General features: G+C 48.0%; 2 protein-coding genes across 2 annotated transcripts; one reads left to right on the plus strand and one right to left on the minus strand.

Moving 5' to 3' along the window:
- The first annotated feature begins 2,590 nt into the window (after positions 1-2,590).
- fbxo34 (F-box protein 34) lies at positions 2,591-6,646 on the plus strand. Its single transcript, XM_071513179.1, has one exon. It carries the CDS (start codon positions 2,594-2,596, stop codon positions 4,997-4,999), a length of 2,406 nt encoding a protein of 801 aa, XP_071369280.1. The 5' UTR covers positions 2,591-2,593; the 3' UTR covers positions 5,000-6,646.
- A 2,765-nt stretch (positions 6,647-9,411) lies between these two features.
- On the minus strand, positions 9,412-16,885 carry atg14 (autophagy related 14; the record flags this gene model as incomplete). Its single annotated transcript, XM_071513178.1, has 7 exons — positions 9,412-11,526; positions 13,012-13,186; positions 13,887-13,972; positions 14,338-14,428; positions 14,719-14,836; positions 14,968-15,197; positions 16,648-16,885. Coding segments are annotated over 7 exons (1,064 nt in total), but the record flags the coding sequence as incomplete, so codon positions are not given.
- Between the last annotated feature and the right edge of the window lie 929 nt (positions 16,886-17,814).

The following is a 17,814-nucleotide window of genomic DNA, read 5'->3' on the forward strand; positions in this document are numbered from 1 at the left end:
CAGGAGGTAACATGTCGTCAGGATGTAACATGATGTCAGGAGGTAACATGATGTCAGGAGGTAACATGTCAGGAGGTAACATGATGTCAGGAGGTAACATGTCAGGAGTTAACATGTCAGAAGGTAACATGTCGTCAGGAGGTAACATGTCAGGAGGTAACATGTCAGGAGGTAACATGATGTCAGGATGTAACATGATGTCAGGAGGTAACATGTCGTCAGGAGGTAACATGTCGTCAGGAGGTAACATGTCGTCAGGAGGTAACATGTCGTCAGGAGGTAACATGTCAGGAGGTAACATGTCAGGAGGTAACATGTCAGGAGGTAACATGTCAGGAGGTAACATGTCAGGAGGTAACATGTCAGGAGGTAACATGTCAGAAGGTAACATGATGTCAGGAGGTAACATGTCAGGAGGTAACATGTCAGGAGGTAACATGATGTCAGGAGGTAACATGTCAGGAGGTAACATGATGTCAGGAGGTAACATGATGTCAGGAGGTAACATGATGTCAGGAGGTAACATGATGTCAGGAGGTAACATGATGTCAGGAGGTAACATGATGTCAGGAGGTAACATGTCGTCAGGAGGTAACATGTCAGGAGGTAACATGTCGTCAGGAGGTAACATGTCAGGAGGTAACATGTCAGGAGGTAACATGTCGTCAGGAGGTAACATGTCAGGAGGTAACATGTCAGGAGGTAACATGATGTCAGGAGGTAACGTGTCGTCAGGAGGTAACATGTCAGGAGGTAACATGTCAGGAGGTAACATGTCGTCAGGAGGTAACATGTCAGGAGGTAACATGTCAGGAGGTAACATGTCGTCAGGAGGTAACATGTCAGAAGGTAACATGTCGTCAGGAGGTAACATGTCGTCAGGAGGTAACATGATGTCAGGAGGTAACATGTCAGGAGGTAACATGATGTCAGGAGGTAACATGTCAGGAGGTAACATGATGTCAGGAGGTAACATGTCATCAGGAGGTAACATGTCAGGAGGTAACATGTCAGGAGGTAACATGTCGTCAGGAGGTAACATGATGTCAGGAGGTAACATGTCAGGAGGTAACATGTCATCAGGAGGTAACATGTCAGGAGGTAACATGTCAGGAGGTAACATGTCGTCAGGAGGTAACATGATGTCAGGAGGTAACATGTCAGGAGGTAACATGATGTCAGGAGGTAACATGTCAGGAGGTAACATGATGTCAGGAGGTAACATGTCATCAGGAGGTAACATGTCAGGAGGTAACATGTCAGGAGGTAACATGTCAGGAGGTAACATGTCTTCAGGAGGTAACATGTCAGGAGGTAACATGATGTCAGGAGGTAACATGTCAGGAGGTAACATGTCATCAGGAGGTAACATGTCAGGAGGTAACATGTCAGGAGGTAACATGTCAGGAGGTAACATGTCGTCAGGAGGTAACATGATGTCAGGAGGTAACATGTCAGGAGGTAACATGTCAGGAGGTAACATGTCAGGAGGTAACATGTCAGGAGGTAACATGTCGTCAGGAGGTAACATGTCAGGAGGTAACATGTCGTCAGGAGGTAACATGTCAGGAGGTAACATGTCAGGAGGTAACACGTCAGGAGGTAACATGTCAGGAGGTAACATGTCGTCAGGAGGTAACATGTCAGGAGGTAACATGATGTCAGGAGGTAACATGTCAGGAGGTAACATGTCAGGAGGTAACATGATGTCAGGAGGTAACATGTCGTCAGGAGGTAACATGATGTCAGGAGGTAACATGTCAGGAGGTAACATGTCAGGAGGTAACATGATGTCAGGAGGTAACATGATGTCAGGAGGTAACATGTCAGGAGGTAACATGATGTCAGGAGGTAACATGTCAGGAGGTAACATGTCAGGAGGTAACATGATGTCAGGAGGTAACATGTCAGGAGGTAACATGATGTCAGGAGGTAACATGATGTCAGGAGGTAACATGTCAGGAGGTAACATGTCGTCAGGAGGTAACATGATGTCAGGAGGTAACATGTCAGGAGGTAACATGTCAGGAGGTAACATGATGTCAGGAGGTAACATGTCAGGAGGTAACATGATGTCAGGAGGTAACATGTCAGGAGGTAACATGTCGTCAGGAGGTAACATGTCGTCAGGAGGTAACATGATGTCAGGAGGTAACATGTCAGGAGGTAACATGATGTCAGGAGGTAACATGATGTCAGGAGGTAACATGTCAGGAGGTAACATGTCGTCAGGAGGTAACATGATGTCAGGAGGTAACATGTCAGGAGGTAACATGTCAGGAGGTAACATGATGTCAGGAGGTAACATGTCAGGAGGTAACATGATGTCAGGAGGTAACATGTCAGGAGGTAACATGTCAGGAGGTAACATGATGTCAGGAGGTAACATGTCAGGAGGTAACATGTCAGGAGGTAACATGTCAGGAGGTAAAATGATGTCAGGAGGTAAAATGATGTCAGGAGGTCAATGACACTATAGCATGACAATGAGTAAATGACATGGGTAAATGTCTTGTTTTTAAATTCTCTCCCTCTCTCTCCCTCTCTCCCTCTCTCGCTCTCTCGCTCTCTCGCTCTCTCTCTCAGGTCGGTCATGCATCTCAAGTCGTATCCTCAGTTGTGTTTGGATCCAGTCGGTGTTCAGACTTCCTCGCAGCGCGGCAGCCTCTACGTCGGCCAGCAGGCGGCGCTGCTGAGGGCCTGCGTCGCCCCGGGCAACGGTAACCACGGCAACATCGGCAGGGGTCGCCTTCCTTTCAGCGTCATCTCCACCAACACGCTTCGCGGCAACGCCACGAACAGCGGCGGCGGTGATGTGAGCGGCGGCACGGTGGCGGCGCAGCGGCTGAAGAGCTCCGCCCCCCCCGCCTTCTCCGGCCCGCAGCTCCTCCCGCCGGGCCGCGAGAACCGGGAGCTCGGTCTGTTCCAGATGGAGGCGGAGGACGGCGACGCCCCGCTGGACATCTGGGCCGTCATCAAACCCGGGAACGTCCGGGAGAAGATCGCCATCTTCGCCTCGGCGGGCGGCAGAGCCGGAGCCGCCGGCGGGGACGAGCGCACGGTCACCGAGGACCGAGAGGGGCCGCCGCAGGCCGCGGGCTCCGGCCCCGCCCCCCCGGCCGGCCTGTCCCGGGCCGTGAAGGTGAAGGGGGGGTGGGAGGAAAACTCCACCGCCAAGCGACGCAGGAAGTCTGGGAGCCAGAACCAGAACCAGAACCTCCAGCAGGACCAGAGAGCCCTGCTCCTGGAAGCGCAGCGGCACGCCCACGGACCCGCCCGGCGCCGCTCGGACCCGGGCGCGCCCGACCCGGCCGAGCGGTCCGGAGGGGAGGCGGAGCGGCAGGGGGGGGAGGCGGAGCGGCAGGGGGGGGAGGGGGGCGAGGCGGTGGCGGTCTCGGTGGGGGAGATGGTGGCGTTCCTGGAGCAGAGAGCCAGCGAGCGGCGGCCCGACAAACCGCTGCTCTGCCTGAGGAGCTCCGCCTCCATCACCCTGTCCCGCGCCCCGCCCGCCCCGGACTGCGGCGGGGAGGGACCGGAGGTCGGGGAGGCGCCGGAGGTCGGGGAGGCGCCGGAGGTCGGGGAGGCCGTGGCGGAGGAGGGGGCGGAGCCAGAGAGCGTGCGGGTGTCGGACATGGTGGCCCGGCTGGAGTCCGAGTGTCTGAGGAGGAGAGGAGATCTGTCCAGGAGCAACAGCCTGAGGCGGGCGGTGGGCCGTGTGCTGCTGGCCGCCTCCCAGCCTTCATCACCATCATCACCATCACCATCATCATCATCCTCCCTGCCGGACGTTTGGACCCCGGGTCGGTCGGAGGAAACTCGTCCCGCCGGCTCCACAAAACATCCAGCAAGTTCCACAGAAAAACCCAGTAAGCAGAGAGTTTCCCCGGCCCTGGTCCCGGCCACGCCCCCCTCCCTGTTCCTGGCCACGCCCCCCTCCCGGGCTCTGGCCCCGCCCCCTTCTCCGGCCCCGCCCAGCCTGGATGAAGCTCTCTGTGAAGCTCCGGTCGAGGCTGAGGTGACGAGGCCCGAACCAGAAACCACCACAGAGTTAACACTGACTGAAACGCAGAGTCACTTCCGGGTGTTAGCCCGGTCCCGGTCCCAGTCCCGGACCCAGTCCCGGTCCCAGCTCTTAGCCCGGTCCCGGTCCAGTACAGACTCTCCCCAGCAGCCTGAGGAGGAGGAGCCTCTTCCAGGCAGGTTGTTTTTCTCGCAGCCTCCTGCCTCAGAAACACACACACTCAGAAACACACAGGCCTCCTCCTCCTCCTCCTCCTGCTCCTCCTCTTCCTCCTGTTCCTGCTCCCCCCCCCACCCCCCCCTCCCCTCTTCTCTCCTCCCTCCCCCCTCAGACTCTGAACTTTGTTTGACTTCTGACCGGGAAGCTCTCTCCTCCCCGCCCCGCCTCGCTTCTCGCTCCTCCTTCCCCAAGGATTCTGGGAACAAAAGGGAGAGGAGAACATCGGTCAGAGCGGAGGCGGAGGAGGCGGAGGAGGTGGAGGCGCCCCCCCCCTCCTCCCTGCGTCCCTCCGTCTCTCAGGAGTTTCTGGAGATGCGTCTGAAGCTGCAGCAGCTGCTGGAGCCTCAGCCGTACCTCTCCTTCCTGCCGCATCACATCCTGTTGAAGATCTTCGGCCTGCTGCCCACACAGAGCCTCGCCGCCCTCAAGTGCTGCTGCCACTACTTCAGGTTCATCATGGAGACGTACGGCGTGCGGCCGGCCGACTCGCGCTGGGTGTCGGACCCCCGTTACCGCGACGACCCCTGCAAGCAGTGCAAGCGGCGGTACGGGCGCGGCGACGTGTCGCTCTGCCGCTGGCACCACAAGCCGTACTGCCAGGCCGTCCCGTACGGGCCGGGGTACTGGATGTGTTGCCACGGCGCCCGCAGGGACGCGCCCGGCTGCAACGTCGGTCTCCACGACAACCGCTGGGTCCCCGCCTTCCACAGCATCAACATGCCCATCTACAGGAGGAGCCGCGAGGCCGAGGACGACTGAACTGTGTGTGTGTGTGTGTGTGTGTGTGTGTGTGTGTGTGTGTGTGTGTGTGTGTGTGTGTGTGTGTGTGTGTGTGTGTGTGTGTGTGTGTGTGTGTGTGTGCCTTGTCGTTGCCATAAGTGCATGTCAGCTGGTGTTTGGGAGTGAACCAGGTTCAGACCGGCCCCCCCCGCTGTTCCCCACCCACCTCCTCGCTCTCCCTGCAGCCGACGTTTCTGCCTCCACCCAAATCACCCCCCCCCCCCCCCTCTGAGGTCATCGGCACTTTAACCAGTAAACTCAGAGATTCAGCTGAGAGTCGTGGAGGAAGACAGTCTGCAGGTTTCTGTTCAAACCAAAAACTCCAGCAGCTGATTTCTCTGATCAGCAGCTTCAGCCAGACAGGAGCAGCTGATCAGCTGATCAGACAGGAGCAGCTGATCAGCAGTGAACCAGCTGCTGTGATTGGTCGGAGTGAAACCTGCAGCCTGCAGGATGGAGCAGCTTTGTGTCTCTCCGGTCGGTACGAGTCGTTCGTCTCGTTAAGTTTGCGGTTCGTTAGAATCGACTCGTTAGGAGTGGAGGGGCAGCTGGAGGACAGGAAGGGGAAATCCCAGCCAGGATTCCTCTTCCTCTCGTCTTTTTATCCTCCGAGTGCCTGAGAGCAGCTGCTGCTCCGGGCGTCCGATCTGAAACTCAGAGAGAGAAACGAACCGAACCGAACCGAGCTTCTGCTCACTGCAGTACAGTGTTAGTACATTAGTACTGCATGCTACCTGGTGAATAGTACACAGTAGGAGTACACAGTAACTACACATACTACATATGACCCAGTAAAACGTACGCAGGAAGTATTTCTACTGGAGACTCCCTAATAAACAAGACGCACACTAACCATCAAACACATTAATATCATTACTTGATGCTTTATTAACATGTTTCATACAGAAATACAGAAATATGTTCAATCTACTGGTTAAAAAAAGCTCCGCCTGGTGGTGAGCGGGGGAACTGCAGCGGGACGTCCGGTCTGCCTGGTCCTGGTCCTGGTCCTGGTCCTGGTCCTGGTTGGGAAAAAATCACGATAATCTACTTCATATTATCTGCACCTTGTTTGTGTTTACATTTGTACAGAAAGAAAAGTCTATATATCAGATGGAGCTGAACTGTCTTCTGTCCGTTAGAAAAGAACCGACTTTTTTTATTTTTCTCTGTACAGATTCTGACTCGGGTGTTGGTCTCTCTCTCTCTCCCCCTCTCTCTCTCTCTCTCTCTCTCTCTCTCTCCCCCTCTCTCTCTCTCTCTCTCTCCCATTCAGCGCTTTGCTCGCTCTGCCAGTTTTATCCTGTGAGGCTGATCAGCATCTTCATCTTCATCAGTCTGTTAACAACGCTGTCGTTTTTTTATTTTTTTTTTCTTGAAGGGAAAAGAGAGACGTGTCGCCTTGTGTCTGCTCTTTGAGATGATGCAATATAACTGGACTGTAGAGATTTAAAAAAAAAAAAAAAGAATTTGAGTGATGAATTTACAGCGGTGGAAAAGTAACGAGCCTTCACCCCCAGCTGTTTTTTTTTTTTCTTTTTTAAAAGGTTTATTGGTTTATTTTCCTGGCTGTTATGTTTTTCTGTCGGAGTTTTGCTTCAATAAAGAGCGTCCTGTTGGTTTTTCTTACGGAGAAAAGACTCGACTGTTTCTTCTTCTTCTGCAGCTCGAGTCGCTTCAGCTTCAGTCCAAACTAGAGCTGAACGGTTTTGAAAAAATATCTAATTGCGATTATTTTGACTGATATTGCAATTGCGATATGATTTGCGATATTAGAGGGAATGATCATTTTTACATCATTATTCTCATTTTAATTGAAAAACGTGTTAAAATGATTATGGTGTGATTTTTGCGGGGATCTGTACCAAACAAAGATGTTTTCTTCAGTCTGTAGAATATGATGTGTAGGCCAGGACATCTCTGCAGCACCACAATATTTACTTTAAAATTATATTTTGACACATTTCACCTTTAACAAATATTGCGCCTCCTGAGATTTGAAAATTGCAGTAGGCCATTTTGAGATTTTGATAAAATTTCGATTAATTGTTCAGCCCTAATCCAAACACCGAACATCTGAACTGAGACGAATCTGAGCCCATAAAACACTGAGGAGAGTCCGGTTCAGCGATGCGGTGCTGTAGTAGTCGTAGTAAACTTTATTTGTTGAGCTTTTTTCAAATCCAAAAGTTCCAAAGTTCTTCACAAGGAATAAGAGCAACGAATAAAACACAAAAAAAGCGAAATAAAACTGAAGGTCTGTAAAAAAACAAAAATGGAGATAAAAGAGAGATGAAAAACTTCAATCCCTCCAGACTTTAAAATAACTTTATATTCCAGCTGCTGCATGGGTCAGATTCAGTCTGTCAGTTATTTTAAATAACTAAAGAGGAGAGGCTGTTGGTCAGGAAGCTGCTGATTGGCTGATCGTGTTCGTCGGTTTTGGACAGCAGAGCGTTCTGGTGAGTAGCAGCTGCTGTGTGTGTGTGTGTGTGTGTGTGTGTGTGTGTGTGTGTGTGTGTGTGTGTGAGTGTGTGTGTGAGTATTGGACTATTAAAGCCTCTCAGCACTTGTAAGTAATATTCCACTGAGTTTTAACATGAAAGCAGAATATAATCTCCTCACCAGGATCAGATGCAGCTGGACGAATTTGTAGCGTTCAGATGTTTTCTTCCCGTTCATCTGAACGGAAACTGAACAGACTCAACAGCAGAGTTTCTTTCACTGAGATTTGAACCTGAAGACCAGCAGAACAACACTGACTGCTTTCATTAACTATTTTCCAGAGCTGTGACCAAGTCAAATTCACTCGAGTCCCAAGTCGGTCTCAAGTCTTGAGGCACAAGTCTCAAGTCAAGTCCCAAGTCTACATGTAGATTACCAAGTCAAGTCCAAGTCAAGTCCATGTTATTAAAGTCAAGTCTCAAGTCTAAATGTCAACAGCAAGTCAAGTCAGAACAAATCAAGAGTCCAGTATCAATTTAATATCTTAAAGAAAACTAAATATCTAGGACTTTTCAATGCAATATGGTTTTAATAGGATAAAAACTTGGTAAGAGCATCATGAGTTTGATTTCTATAATCAGTTTCAGCTTCAATAAATTCAATCATTCCATACAAATTCAGAAAACAGAATTTAAATTCAGTCGTCTGCTGGAACAAATCTCATCACTTTCAATCTAAGTCATTTACACAAACACAAGATCTCAAGTCAAGACTTTAGAAACCTTTTCAAGTCATCAGAGTACAAGTCAGAGTCAAGTCCCAAGTCACCAGAACCCAAGTCAGGTCAAGTCTCAAGTCTTCTCTTCATGTATCAAGTCAAGTCTCACTCAGCTGATGATGATCAGTGCAGCATCTGAACCTGAGACCTGGTCCAGACTAATCCGGTAAATCTGACAACGTTTTCGTGTCGTTTGTGTTTCTGTCGACTCGAGTCTGACTCGAGTCTTCTGCTGTTTTCACTGACTGGTTCCTCCTGTCTGAAGGTGCTGATCAGGAGTTTTAGTGTTTGTTTGTTTTGAGACCCGGCTGCAGCCTGCTGGATGTTCAGGTTCAGGACGGAGCCTCCGGTCTGCAGGTCCTGACCAGTCCTGTCTGGACCGATGTTCCTGTTTTTAATTCGGCTTCCAAATTAATTTCTGATGATTTTTGCTGAACAGCTGGACTCACCTGGCTCAGATCAGGAAACATGTTTTCTCTTCTGAGCTGAACTGAAAATCACCCGCCAACAATCATTTTTACAGCCGGTCAGTCGACTTCTCTGATAGAAACAGGAGCGTATCTGTGTTCCCAGGGTCCTAAGTTCCCCGGGTCAGCCCCAACCCTAACTAACCAGATTAAGTGACTACAGAACTGGAACATAGGAATGACTCCATAGAAACATGTCAGCTGCCTGTTTTCAGCACTGTTTCCTGAACAGAATCTGGTTCTGTGTGTTAATTTAAAACTCATTTATACAAAGAATGAAGTTTATAATTCATCATAAAGTGCAACGGAATTATTAAAAAAAAGCATTTTGAAGCGAAGTTTCAAAGTTTGAGAGGAAACAGAATAAAGACGAGATGAAACCAAAGAGTTTAAACATCTGAAAATAAAATATAGAAAATGTCTCTAAAAGTGATGAGGCTTCTCATCCGACAGCCAGGGAGCGAGAAGGAAAGTTCTGTAATAATAATATTTAGTCGTAATAATTAAAGAGTTTACAAAGCTGCTTTACAGCTGAAAGAACAGCAAAGGAATGAAATAAAGTGATAGAAATATTAAGAGGGAAGGAGAATAAAAACAAGCAGGAGGAGAAACAACAATTTTAAGCATCGATAAATTATTGAATAAAAACAATAGAAAAACATAAATGTGAGTTTTTAAGAATAGACCTGAAAGCTGAGGAAGAAGAAAACAGACTTTTATTTCAAATCAGGCATTTTATGGCAACAGAGAGAAGTTCCGCTCTTCTTCACACTTTGATCCTTCAATGGAGAAAAAGTTCAGCTCCACCGAGTCAAGCTGAGCGAGTTTCTATCTACAGGGAGCAGGGGAACATCCGGCCGCAGGAAACTACAGAGGAGAAGAAGAAGACGACACACGATGCTGATGAGACCGAACGGATCCGGATCCGTCGAACCGCATTCAATACCCACGGAAACCAGATCCGAAACCGGGTGTCGACTCCGATCGGTTTACACTGCGGATCGGACAGGAAGCCGGAGAGAGCAGAGAGCCTGATGTTTTCTGAAGCAACATCCCATAATGTGCTGATGTGAGTCCCAGCCTGTCGTCACGGTAACAGCCGAATCGGTCTGAGCCTCGTTTCTCTCTTCGCTCCCGAAAGCTTCCATCCGAACCAACGGCTGAAACACACAGAGGATCCAGAGTCCAGCAGAGTCCAGCAGAGTCCAGATCTGATCCAGAGTCAGACTGAGATCCATCCAGCTGATCACAGACTGTAGAACTGATCAATACTCACTGACTCTACTGAGACTCATTGATCAGATTTAACAGTCTGATGAATGTTTCTTTTCTTCTTCTCCTGTTTCAGTGGAGAGTTTTAGTTTCCCATGATGCTCTATGTTTCAGAGGTTTTTCACCCTGATGAGAAGAAAACTGGAGAAACACTGAATGCTGGGAGTTTTTTTTTTTTTGGCATGAAAATTGTCAAATTGAAACAAACTGAACACGCTTCAGTCTGGTCTCCATCGCTCTGTGTTGGCTGTAGGAGGCGGGGCGTCGCCACGGTAACCGCTGTTCATTAGCAGCAGTCCGTTCGTTTCCTGTTTTGGAAAGTACTTCCTGTTCCTGGGGACCGGAAAAGAGAGAAAGAAAGAAAGAGAGAAAGAGAGAGAGCTCACCAGCACTAACTTCCCCTGAAGACTCACTGTGATTGGATGACAATTATTCTAATGAGCCGGATATGAAAACACAGAGTGAACAAATATTAATGAGCTAACTGAATATTTAATGATCAAACTGAACATCTGTCTGGTGACTCTGCTGTCAGTAGAGCTCCTGTGTGTCTCAGTAGAGTCCAGCAGAGTCCAGCAGAGTCCAGTAGAGTCCAGCAGAGTCTCGCTGCGTCGACCAATCAGAGCAGGCGGCTGCTGTCCGCCCATTTTAAGAAGAAGAGTTACAGTTTCTGATCTTACACTCTTTGCTAAAGCTACAAATTATTGAGCCAAGCCTTGAACTTGTGATGTCACTGTGATGTCACTGTGATGTCACTGTGATGTCACTGTGATGTAAAGTCTGTCAGTCATGGCTCCACAGTCTGACTCCCATTCACTGTCAATGGAGCAGCTGCTGATTTGACACAAATTAAAGGTTTTTCTTTTCTGAAGGATGCACAAAAAAATCCAATTGCTATAATTTGACAGAATATTGCAATTTAAACTGATTCATATCATCAGTTTTTGCCTTCATACATTTTTTAAGAACTTTAAAATTGTTTAAAGAAAAATGATTTAGTTTGAGTCTGATGAAGGTTTGGATTCTAAACCTCCTTGTTCACAAATCCAGTTTGGACCAAACTCTCTCTGAAGAAACTAACTGCAGACTCTGAGATTTGGAAATTGCAGAAGTTCATATTGAAATTTAGATTTTTTATTTTCAATTAATTGTTCAGCTCTAGTTTTTTCTCTCTGGTTTGTATCTTTAGTAAAGAGTGAAGCTTCACAGACTGAAAACAGATTTATTAAAACTAACAGAGTTCAACAGAAGCGGATCCAGCAGTCTGCTGTGACCTCTGACCCCAGAACAGCCAGGACACTCTGCTCAGTCCAGTCCGGTCCGGTCCAAACCACCACTGGATCCAGATCAGTCCGGTCCAGATGAGTCCAATACAGAAATCAATACAGCCCAGATGAGTCCAGATCAGGCTGGTCCGGTCAGCGCTGGCCGGTGTACGCTCTGAACCAGGAAGTGACGGAGGCGGCGGCGGAGGAGATCATCCCTCCGGCGTTGGCGGCCGGCTGGGAGACCTGTAGCAATGCACTCTGGGAAAGATCCATGGACTGGAGGAAGAGGAGAGGAAGAGGAGAGGAAGAGGAGAGGAAGAGGGACGAAGAGGAGAGAGGAGAGGAGAGGTTACAAAAGAATAGAGGTAAAATCACACAGGAGCTTTTATTTTGAAATCCCAGCAGGAGGAGAAAATGAAAACCGTCTTCAGTCACTTTTATACAGAGGTGAAGAAGTACTGAGATGTTTTACTGCAGTAAAAGTATCAATACAACAATGTAAAGATACTCCATTACAAGTAAAAGTCCTGCATTCAAAATCTTACTTAAGTAAAAGTTCATAAGTATTGGCAGCAAAATGTACTTAGAGTATCAAAGTAAACGTACTCATTATGCAAACTGTCCCCATTTAGAGAGTTATATTTTTCATAAATTATTGGAATATTAATACTGATTTATTGACATACATGTACATGTAAGCAGCATTTTAAAGTTGTCAACATGAAGCTAATCTTAACAATTTAGCTTTACTTTTGGGTAGTCTAATCTATAACAATGCTATTTTATAGTCATTTTATAAAGATGATCAAATATTTAACTAGTAACTATAGCTGTGAAATAAATGTAATGGAGTAAAAAGTACAATATTTCCCTCTAAAATGTAGTGGAGTATAAGTACAAAGTAGCATAAAATGGAAATACTCAAGTAAAGTACAAGTACCTCAAAATTGTACTGAAGTACAGTGCTTGAGTAAATGTACTTAGTTACTTTCCACCTCTGCTTTTATATTTCATTCATATTCTATAAGAGTCTCAGTCTGAAGCTCTGCAACATCTCACTGTGACAGGAGACTTCAACTGTTTGTGATCAGCTGATGAATCAGTCTGATGGATTCTGCCTGATCTGACTCCAGATCAGATCAGATCAGTTCTGCAGGTCCAGACCAAACCCTTATTATTACCAAATGCTTCCATACAGTTCAGATCCATCATGCTGCTGATGTTGGAGTTTCTGTCAAAAGGTTTTGTTTATTTTCTGATCCAGATGGAGACGCATCGTCTGTAAACTGACCAGCAGGAGGCGCCACAGAGACCAGAGACCAGCAGAGTCCAGACTGAGGACCAGAACGGATCCACATCTGTACAGCTCGTTCCTGATTGGTCAAAAGGGGAACTGCATCATTCATGGAGAACGATGAGTTCACTGTTGCCTTGTTTTTCAATATCGATATGCTATAACACCCTGAGGCTCACATATGAAACATCATGTTAACTAATCACATTAATGTCCATCCCATTGAACTGAATGGTAATGTTCAGTGTGATGTCAAACAAAACTGACATTTTCAAATAATATTCCTTAAAATGTTTCATATGTTTTGTCAGAGTTTTTAAATAAAATCTGTTTGTTCTCATCAGTTCAGACAAAATCACCAGATCCAGAATGATGAGTCAGCAGAGTGAAGCCACATGAGTCCCTGACAGACCAGAAACCAGAGTGGTGAGTCAGGTGCGCCCCTGAGCCCCCCCCCCCCCCCACACCTGTGACGGGATGTCGCAGAAGCGTGGACTCGGCACCGTCTCCCAGTCCGTCCCCAGGTCCGTCTCCTCGTCCGTCACCGCCTCGTCTCCGCTCTCCTCCGCCGGCCCCGCCGCCTCCGGCTCCACGAACTCCATCGACTCCTCCAGGTCCGCGCTCACCTCGAACGGGCCCGTCCTGCTCAGACCGGACGGGACAGGGACAGGGACAGACAGGGACAGAGGGGACAGACAGGGACAGACCGGGACAGAGGGGACAGACCGGGACAGGACAGACCAGGACAGACGGGGACAGACCGGACGGGACAGATGAGACAGACAGGGACAGAGAGGACAGACAGGGACAGGACAGACCAGGACAGACAGGGACAGACAGGGACAGAGGGGACAGACCGGGACAGGACAGACCAGGACAGACAGGGACAGACAGGGACAGATGGGGACAGACCGGACGGGACAGATGAGACAGACAGGGACAGAGGGGACAGACGGGGACAGACAGGGACAGACAGGGACAGACCGGGACAGACAGGGACAGACCGGGACAGAGGGGACAGACCGGACGGGACAGACGAGACAGACAGGGACAGAGGGGACAGACGGGGACAGACAGGGACAGACGGGACAGACAGGGACAGACCGGGACAGAGGGAACAGACGGGGACAGACCGGGACAGAGGGGACAGACCGGACGGGACAGACGAGACAGACAGGAACAGAGGGGACAGACCGGGACAGACCAGGATGGGACAGGGACAGAGGGGACAGACCGGGACAGACCAGGACAGACCGGGATGGGACGGGGAAACAGCAGTCAGTATCAGGACGACACAAACAGTCAGATACTCAGCTCTAGGAGACAGACAGCTGGATCTCACCTGCCCAAGTTGTCGTTGTCGGGGGCAACCAGGAACATGATGTTCCTCAGAGTGTGATGAGGATGGAGCTTCTCACTGTCTACATGCTGCACACACACACACACACACACACACACACACACACACACACACACACACACACACACACACACACACACACACACACACACACACACACACACACACACACACACACACACACACACACACACACAGTTAAGGTTTCATTCAAACACTTAACAGCCGTCACACACACAGTAACACATTTCTCTGTCTCTCTATTACTAAATATTAGGATTACTGGAGAGAGAAACATCTGTTCTTGTTTTTGAACGGAGGGACTGAATTTAACGTAGAACACTTTATAATAAAACCCTTCATATACTGACACACACACACACACACACACACACACACACACACACACACACACACACACACACAGCTGTACCTGGGAGAAGCAGAGGTGCAGGACGTTGGTGTTCAGTTTGCTCAGCGCTCTGGTGAAGCGATACCGGCTCAGATTCTCTCCACAGAACTCACTGAGGACCAGACATTTATATGGAATGACTGAATTTAAATTCTGTTTTCTGAATTTGTATGGAATGATTGAATTTATTGAAGTTGAAACTGATTATAGAAATCAAACTCATGATGCTCTTACCAAGTTTTTATCCTATTAAAACCACATTGCATTGAAAAGTCCTAGATATTTAGTTTTCTTTAAGATATTAAATTGATACTGGACTCTTGATTTGTTCTGACTTGACTTGCTGTTCTACATTTAGACTTGAGACTTGACACTGACTTGGGACTCGGTCAGTCCTCCTACCTGTTGCAGAGCTTCTTGGGCAGGTTGATGTCCAGGATGTGGGACAGGATGTTGGCGAGCTGCGTGGCGTAGCAGAGCGCCGCGCTGATGGTGTGGGCGGGGTTAATGTGGTCCAGCTCTGCGAGGGAGGAGGGAGGGGGGAGGAGGGAGGAGGGAGGAGGGAGGAGGGAGGAGGGAGGAGGTCAGAGGTCACAGACGACACGACCAACGACCCCACGAGAAGTGAAAGAGTTTTAATGCGTTTCTCACCCGGCCCCTGATTGGTGCTCTTCTCCTCCACCCAGCTGTAGTAGGCGGAGCAGTCTCCGTTGCTAGGCAGCGTGACGGGCGGCCCGGTGATGCTGATGCTGGTCTCTCCGTTCTGGTCGTCCCAGATCCAGCGTCCGGACAGGTAGGTGGTGCGCCGCGCCTCCGCCAGCTCGCTCACCGTGCTGGAGGTCAGCGCCGGGTCGCACTCCGCCACCACGTCCGCGGGGTCTCTGACGGGCAGACGCAGGGGCGGGGGGGAGGGGGGGGATTGTATAAACGGCTGCAGGACTGAGGCTGCGTTCACATCACATCAGGAGGGAAAGAACCGGACGACTTGGAGCGTTCACATGTTCAACTCGCTCAACAGTTTCATTCATTCATTCATTTCAAATCAACCATAACAAACTGCAGCAGATCAGATCACTTAGATCTTTATCAGCTGGACTGATGACATCATGGCTTCACTTCAGTGTCGACGCACTTCTGCAATTCACTAAACTTTCCCACATCTCATCATAACAACCACGAGGAGGCGTGTAACACCACATTATGTAATAACTCGACAAAATGTAATATATTTTCACTTCCCACATTTTGTAATAATCTGCTGCATTGTGTAATACACAGCCTGAACGCAATATGTAATAAATTTCCCCACATTTTGTAATAAATTATTACATATTGCGGTGCTATTTAGACTAAGATCAGAGTCAACTATAACACCGGTCTAATTTAATATTTGGGAAGTTTAATTTAGCTTAATTGTTAAAAATTAGGGCTGAACAATTAATCAAAATTTTACCGAAATCGCAATATGGCCGACTGCAATTTTCAAATCACAGGAGGCGCAATATTTGTTAAAGGTGAAATCAGTTCAGACAAGTAAATATCATGGTGCTGCAGAGATGTCCTGGCCTACACATCATATTCTACAGACTGAAGAAAACATCTTTGTTTGGTACAGATCCCCGCAAAAATCACACCATAATCATTTTAATACGTTCCGTTAAGTATCATTCCCTCTAATATCGCAAATCATATCGCAATTGCAATATCAGTCAAAATAATCACAATCAGATATATTTTTAATACGGCTGAACAATTTTGAAAAAATAACGTGTACAGATGAAGACATCCATTTTGGTTGGTTATTACATAAGGCACTATATTATTACATTTTCATCATAAAAAGTGCAACTCCCGCATTTTGTAATAACCACCGCAATGTGTAATAATTTATTACAAAATGCGGGGAAATTTGTTACATATTGTGTTCAGGCTGTGTATTACACAATGCGGGTGTTATTACATAATGAAGTGAAAATTTATTACATTTTGTTGAGTTATTACATAATGTGGTGTTACACTAGGCTGACATGATCTTTTCCCAGTGGGCAGGTCGTATTTATGGATTGGTTTTTGGGGTGTTTTGGCATTTTTTTGGATAGTTGACAGTAGAGAGAGACAATAAAGACTAGAGAGAGAGGGGCGGAGTCGAACCTGAGACGCTGCAGTTACATGAACCGCACCTCAGACCGCTGATCCACCAGGACGCCCATATTAAACTAATGTAAGTCAATCCATGGTTGAATTTGGATTTTTAGTCCTTGAATCTGCTAAATGTTAACTGAAGCCTGTGTGTGTGTGTGTGTGTGTGTGTGTGTGTGTGTGTGTGTGCACCTGCTGCCCTGCTTCTCCTCCTGTGTGGGGAAGATGTGTGTGGTGAGCTCCAGGATGTGTTGGCGGCGCAGAGCGGCGAGCTGGCCCAGGCGGCCCTGCAGCTCGCGCCCGCGCCGCTCCAGCAGCTCGCCCAGGCGCCGGTTGTGGCGTTCGATCTTGTCCCGTTTCTCCTGGTGCCGCCCGGCCCGACGCTGCAGCCGCTGGCTCTCCTCCTGAGAGCGCAGGAGGAGGTCTTTATCTGAGAGGGGGGGGGGGGGGGAGGAGAGGAGGAGGAGGAGGAGGAGGAGGAGGAGGAGGAGGAGGAGGAGGAGGAGGAGGAGGAGGAGGAAGAGGAAGAGGATGAGCTGTTTGATACACAGGGATGTGACTGTGTGGCTGGTTGGATGACCAAAGATCACAGGTTTAGTCCCTGACTCACTCATTAACTCACTCAATAACTAACTCACTCACTCACTTATTAACTCACAAACTCACTAACTAACTCACTCACTCAATAACTAACTCACTCACTCACTCATTAACTCACAAACTCACTAACTCACTCAATAACTAACTCACTCACTCACTTATTAACTCACAAACTCACTAACTAACTCACTCACTCAATAACTAACTCACTCACTCACTCATTAACTCACAAACTCACTAACTCACTCAATAACTAACTCACTCACTCACTCATTAACTCACAAACTCACTAACTCACTCAATAACTAACTCACTCAATAACTAACTCACTAACTCACTGACTAACTCACTCACTCATTAACTCACAGACTAACTCACTCACTCACTCAATAACTAACTCACTCACTCACTCATTAACTCACAAACTCACTAACTCACTGACTAACTCACTCACTCAATAACTAACTCACTAACTCACTGACTAACTCACTCACTCATTAACTCACAGACTAACTCACTCACTCACTCAATAACTAACTCACTCACTCACTCATTAACTCACAAACTCACTAACTCACTGACTAACTCACTCACTCAATAACTAACTCACTAACTCACTGACTAACTCACTCACTCAATAACTAACTCACTCACTCATTAACTCACAAACTCACTAACTCACTCAATAACTAACTCACTCACTCACTCACTCAACTCACAAACTCACTAACTCACTGACTAACTCACTCACTCAATAAC

The sequence above is a fragment of the Centroberyx affinis genome, unplaced genomic scaffold (genome assembly GCF_046629955.1).
Source record: "Centroberyx affinis isolate AG114_WGS23_722 - 3 ecotype Tasmania unplaced genomic scaffold, CSIRO-AGI_Caff_v1 ptg006811l_1, whole genome shotgun sequence".
Taxonomy (NCBI): domain Eukaryota; kingdom Metazoa; phylum Chordata; class Actinopteri; order Beryciformes; family Berycidae; genus Centroberyx; species Centroberyx affinis.

Excerpts from the sequence above, each read along its gene's own strand:
- fbxo34 (XM_071513179.1), top strand. The coding sequence starts at position 2,594 with ATGCATCTCAAGTCGTATCCTCAGTTGTGTTTGGATCCAGTCGGTGTT.